This window comes from Fulmarus glacialis, unplaced genomic scaffold (genome assembly GCF_000690835.1).
Source record: "Fulmarus glacialis isolate BGI_N327 unplaced genomic scaffold, ASM69083v1 Scaffold3043, whole genome shotgun sequence".
NCBI lineage: Eukaryota > Metazoa > Chordata > Aves > Procellariiformes > Procellariidae > Fulmarus > Fulmarus glacialis.
Genome location: NW_009204675.1, coordinates 1 through 6,282, shown reverse-complemented (window position 1 = coordinate 6,282; position 6,282 = coordinate 1). Strand labels below are relative to the sequence as shown.

Here is a 6,282-nt window from a genome sequence, read left to right as displayed (position 1 = left end):
TATATATATGTATGAAAACCAACTCTCTATTTTCTCAATAGTTCAACAAAGATCATAACAGAAAACTGTCTTACTTTAGTGTCTCCAGTTTCTTTGTCCTTGTACTGAACACCCACGACACAGTCACCTTCCTCAAGCAATTGTAACACAGTCCCCTCAATGAATTTTGCACTGAAATAAAACAGAGGGGTTAGAACAGAATGGAAGAGGATTAATGATGCCAACATTTCAAGGCACTAGACACAGAAGGAAAACCGGATTTTCACTAATCTTGTTTCTGACAACACAAACACTTTGTTTAAATTTTACAGACAAAGCTGTGTTCTTGACCACCTTCAGAAGCCCCATGGAACGTCAAAAAGTGCTTGTCATTAATTTCAGTTCAACACTACCATTTGGTTTGATACTTGAGAATATTCTAAAACTGTAATGCTTATCTTAAACACCCTACCACTTAGCAGAATCCCCAGTTGTGCTTCAGGTGCTCCATGCCCATGTGAGAGATGCAGAGAGGAGTTTGACCCTAATAATGGTGAGAAACCAGGCAGCTGACTGAGTCATCCCTGCTACATGGTGGGAAATGCTGACAGTGCGGGTGAGACCTAATTCCAAGCAGAATTCAGGAGCAAGATCCGAAGTAGCACTTCAACACTTAACATGTACGCTAGATAACAGTGAGGTACCTAATTCTCAGAGTAGTCCAAAACAATCTAACCAACCTGTTTAGGACAAAGACATCCAGTTTTTCACCTCAGGAATTCAGGATACACTTTTTTTTTTTAATTGGCTATTTATGCTTTTGAAGTTCTGCTAATGCTAATGTTTGGAGTGAACATCCTCAACTTCCACAAGGGCTATTTGGGTCTCATAAATAAAATCTCTGTAAACTTAAATCTCTTGCTGGGTCTAAGCTGTCAGACCTGATCCCAGCAGTTCAGACTTAGCAGCTCGAAATGGACACTCTCTCTCCCTCACAAATATTTTCATATCCAGATGGAATTCCGCAACTTGGAGAAACGAGGTAAAGGTCCATGTGAGAATACAACAGCTTGGTATTTTAGGCTCTCAGAGGGAACATGAGCAATTGATTTCAAGTCTTTTCTACATGTCAGCCAGCACAGAAATTTCAGAGCAGATCGTGACTGGCTTAATTTGCCAGGCAACAGGCAGGTTAGCTGTATCAAAATACGAATGGTTATGTGTAAGCACACTAACAAAAACTTCCAACAGCAAGGGAATGCAGCAACATGTCAGGTTAATAGCAGGTGAATCAGAGTTCTGTGGATCCTATCAGCTTTAAATTTCTGTTATAGTTGTCATTTCAGTGATCTAAGTAAGTGCTCACTTTTTCTGGTTCTCATCCACTATAAAAATAATTAACTAATGAAGCCCTACTTCTTTCCTCTGCAAAATTAATTTTACTCATCTGAAATAAATTCATATTGCCTAGTACTTACAAAGAAGATATATTAATCAGTAGTAATTATCCCCTCTATTTTCACAAGTTATGAGATGAAAAACAAAGCCTCATGGCACTATTAAGAGTTCTTGATCTCTCCCACATCTTAATTTAACATGCAGTTTTCCATGCTACAATTAAAACGGAAAACAAACATACACAAAATGAACATTAAAGAGTTGGGGAAAGGGCAAGAATTGAATTCAAGTCACAAACATTAGCTTTTGTAAGTTTCTGCTTCAAAGATTGTGTATAGCTACTGGAGTTCTCCCGTAAGTTGAACAAACAGGTGTCCAAATTTCACTGAACTTGAAGCCTCAACAACAAAGCTTTAGCTTTTATAGCTAGTAAACGCGGTTGTCATTAATTTTAACTGTACTACAGAGCTGCTATCTTTTAGTGCTACTTTTAATAAGTCATATGATATAACAAGTATGATAGAAGAATGCAATTTTCCAGTTCAGAATAAAGTAAAAAGATGATAAAGCCACATTTCCCTTGTAAGCATTATTTAGGGAAAAAAAAAGACAAAACAAAAAAACACCCCACAGAAAACAGCACCTAGAATCTATTGTGTTTCAGTAAAAGTTTCCTTCTCATCTCTTGTATAAAAGAAAGCAATCGGTTAAAGAGGAAATACCAAACATTAATTTTTATTTCATTAGGAAGAGAAGGTGTCTTCTAGGTTCTGAAAACCAGAGGTTAATAACTGGAAAGAGCTACTTCCATTTAGTGCTTCTTTCTAGTTATTTTGCTTGACTTCTTGTTATCAGAAAAAGCAGAACAACATGCGAATGTAAAAGAGGCTTGATTTCTGGCATCACAGATAACATCAGTGGAAGAAATAAATGTCCCTGCTCATTGCAGGAGGGTTGGACTAGATGACCTTTAAAGGTCCCTTCCAACCCAAACCATTCTATGATTCTAAGAAATTATACCAAATTTGCCACTCATTTCTTGACCAAAGAAGTTCTACACCTTGCTCACTGGGAAGAGGTCGCTGCTTCTGGTAAAATGCCAAACCCAAGAATCAGTAGAAAAGAATCAACTCTTTACCCATCTTACATGGATGGGCCAGTACCTCGCCTAATATTTAAAGCCTATATTCCCTTAGTTTAAAGATTAACTTGTCTGAAAGGCTAGCGTATGATGTATACGCAACTCATGAACATGTCCACAGAAATCAGAGCGAGTAACTATAGCTGTTACTTTCTCTCAGTCTTGTTCACTGCAGCCTTCTGTGTAGGGACAGAATGAAATGGTTAAGGAATCTCACGGATGCTGGGAACAGTGCTTCTGAATCTCTGGATCCCAGCTGTGATGTTCACAAGGTGACTCACTTGGGCTCTGCCATAGCTGCCCTTCGGAGACCCATGATGAACTGGCCATGATGAAAAGATCTTCCACTGGCCACGCAGCCATCCTCATACATTGGATAAGGAATTTCAACCTCCGAGTTGCTCTCTATGTCATGAATTATGTAACCATTTACTATTTGTGAATCAATACCTTCTACCGTATCTGCAAAATATAAGCCAATAGATAAGTTAAAAAAAGGTTTTAAGAAAGCTTAATTATATATGAAAATTATTTCTTTACATAGAGTCCAATTTTCTTAATCAAAACACATGTTGAAGGACAAATATTTTCAGAATGGCAGACTGGAAATACGGAATTTTAATTCAAATATTAAGCATAGATATTGTATTTCTACATATGTAAGTATTACTCAAGATCATGTATTTTTTCATTTTCCCTGTAGGCATGCTTCTTCTAATAATTGGGTGCAGTAACTTTTGTGTTATAGATATATTTACATTTTGAAATGCACTCACCTTCAAGACCCAAGTCTCTAAGTGCTTTAAAACCTCCAGGTTGCAACAATTCTCCAACTATCCTGTCAGGTTCTTTCAGATCCCTCTCTATCACAGTCACCTTTCTTCCATCCCTCGAGAGCACCGTGGCCAAGGAAGAACCAAGGACGCCTGATCCCACAATGATAATTTCTGGATCGTATTGGGGCGATAATGTTGTATTTGGAGCAGTCTCTGTCAGATATACATCTGAGAAGTTTACTTCTCTTTTACCCTTTAGAAAAGAAAGCCAACAAAGTTACATGTGCCAATGTATCTGTACCATAACCTTGTTGTCAGAGGGCTGACTTCGGACTGGTTCTACTTTGACCCAGGGGACTGAGAGCGCATTGGTAGTTGGAGAGCATCTTCCAGTTTAGTTTTGCCCAAAACAAAATCAGTTGTACTCTACAATGCAACAAAACCACAACAAACAGAAAAGAAAAAAACAACACCCCCCCAAACAAAATCAAGGTACTTGCTTAAAGTACTTGCCCCAGTGATCAAAGACAAACCACTAACATAGTCTCAGAGAGACTGAAAGTCAAGTTCCTATAAAAGGCAGTAAGCCATGGCTGTCCCATATTCTTGGTCTGCAAAGTAACACACCAATGCCTTCATACCAGTGAGTCACTACTACATGGAGGCCTTAGCACTTTGCAATGAAAAAGGTTATCAGATTCACTGGAAAGTGTATTTCTCTTTAATTTTACTGTAAGTGAACCCACCTACCAAAATAACAGCTTATGGTAATACTCAGCATGGAAAAGTGTCAGCAGAACCAGCCACCTGGGAAATTTTATAAAGAAATGGTCCCAAAATGAAAACTTGTCAGACAGTCAAGAACAGGCAAAATTACCATTCACCTACATTTAAAACTGTTAAGAATTGACGTACATCAGATTACATATCAGTTAACATATAAACTGGTACCTGAAGACCAGCTATGTTATAGTACCTTCCCAACAGCATCTAATCACATACACTTCAAAGTGAAAAAAAATTGCAAGGGCAATTCCAGTCCAAATCTGCAAGTCATTTCTCTACCTGGTAGAACAGAATTCACTCTTTCACAAATACCTCAGCACCACAGTGCTGACAGTGGTAAAAATACGATTGCATCAGTGAAACAAATGCCCAGAACAACACTGACACCAGGATTTCTAGTGGCGTAGTGTCATGTTTATATCTACAGCGCAGCAAGGGTGTGCAAAACTAACTATCTGATTCAGATAATACAAGAAATTGGGGTAAAGGCAGGCTTTACCAGAAAAACAAAATAAAAATCCAGAACCTTTGACTTGCACCCAAAAATAGTTTCAAGTTCTTTTGTGTAAGGGGTCAGCGCCCAGCTGAAAATGCCTAGAAGCACACAGGAAAGTAGCCAAACAGTCCTGACCCACAGATGTACTGAATATGCACATCCAGTCGGTAGTCTTAGATGGCAGGATTCCAGCTAAGCTCCAGCCACGAACTACAGCTCTCTCCACTGTCTCACAGCAAGTCTCACGCTGGGCTCAGTGGAACAGACTGACCATCTGAGCTCAACTCCTGTAGCTATTGTACAAGCAATAATTTAGCAATAATTTTCAAATAACTGTATCTGCAGTTGTCTAGACAGATGTGTTTTATACAGAACTATTAGGAAGCTGATCACAGAATAGCTGAGGTTGAAAGGGACCTCTGGAGGTCATCTGGTCCAAAGCCCCCCTGCTCAAGCAGGGTCAGTTGGATTGCCCAGGACCACATCCAGTTGGGTGTTGAGTATCTCCAAGGATGGAGACTCCATCACCCCTCTGGGCAACCTGCTCCAGGGCTCGGTCACCCTCACAGTGAAAGACTGTTTCCTGATGTTCAGAGGGAACATCCCGTGTTGCAGTTTGTGCCCATTGCCTCTTGTCCTGTCACTGGGCATCCCTGAAAAGAGCCTGGCTCCGTCTTCTTTTCACCCTCCCTTCAGGTATTTATATACATTGATGAGATCCCCCCTGAGCCTTCTCTTCTCCAGGCTGAACAGTCCCAGCTCTCTCAGCCTCTCCTCATAGGAGAGATGCTCCAGTCCTTCGTCTGGAGCAACTGAAGATATTTTTCTGCTAGTGTAATAATCCTTTACCACAAATCTTTCTTCAAACACTTATTTGATTTGACTCTACAAAACCCCTGCTGTACCGCTTAAATAAGTTTCACTGTTTCTTTTGTCATCCAAAACTAACACAAAACATGACAAATCAGACATCCAGCATCTACAGACAAACCTTCTCCAACCCTTTCTAAGCTCCTTTCCCTCACCAAGGCAGAGGGCCAGTGGCCAGAGGGAACAGCAGGAGGACGTTGCACCCCACATGCCACATCTGAATTCAACCTACCTTTCTGGATTTGGGTTGTTCAACTTGTTGAGATCCTGGGGTGGGTTTTGCCCAGAAGAAGCCAACAAGCGGTAAAGCTGAAAGAACATCAGAGAGCATCCCCAGGTGGGTCTTCCGCTGCTGCTGCTGCTTGGGCCCCCTGAAGTGGTACCTGTACGATAGCAGCAAGCCGAGGGAGAAAAACACTAACACAGAGAGTAGCACCTCCTTATTAGCGTAAGTCATGAGGTCTCCGCATTTTTTATACACGTAGATGAAGGAGGCGATACCCAGAAAGGTCCACATCGTGAGGGGACTGGTCACTGTTCCTGGTTGCTTCCTCCAAAGCTTTCCCGTCGATGGATGCTGCCCAAAACAGGGTTTTGTGCCAGGTATGAAAAAATATATGTATAGAAACGCAAAGACTTGCTTTGCGATGGGAGAGAGATCTCAATGAAAAAACAAGGAGTTCCACAAAACCCTGTAGAGGAATAAGCCCCCCCTCGCTGGGCTGCCACAGGAGCCCAGAGAGAGGTTCCAAAAACGCTCCCCCCCAAAAAAAATCAATATAAAACGTCTTCTTAAAAATCACCGCGCTTCCCACAGCACCTTAAGAAAATGCACC

The 6,282-nt window shown here is 40.8% G+C and overlaps 1 protein-coding gene across 1 annotated transcript; it reads right to left on the bottom strand.

Moving 5' to 3' along the window:
* Positions 1-74: 74 nt before the first annotated feature.
* On the bottom strand, positions 75-5,963 carry LOC104074798 (squalene monooxygenase-like; the record flags this gene model as incomplete). Its single annotated transcript, XM_009575067.1, has 4 exons — positions 5,679-5,963; positions 3,295-3,547; positions 2,800-2,980; positions 75-171 (listed from the first exon to the last, which is right to left on the bottom strand). Coding segments are annotated over exons 1-4 (816 nt in total), but the record flags the coding sequence as incomplete, so codon positions are not given.
* Between the last annotated feature and the right edge of the window lie 319 nt (positions 5,964-6,282).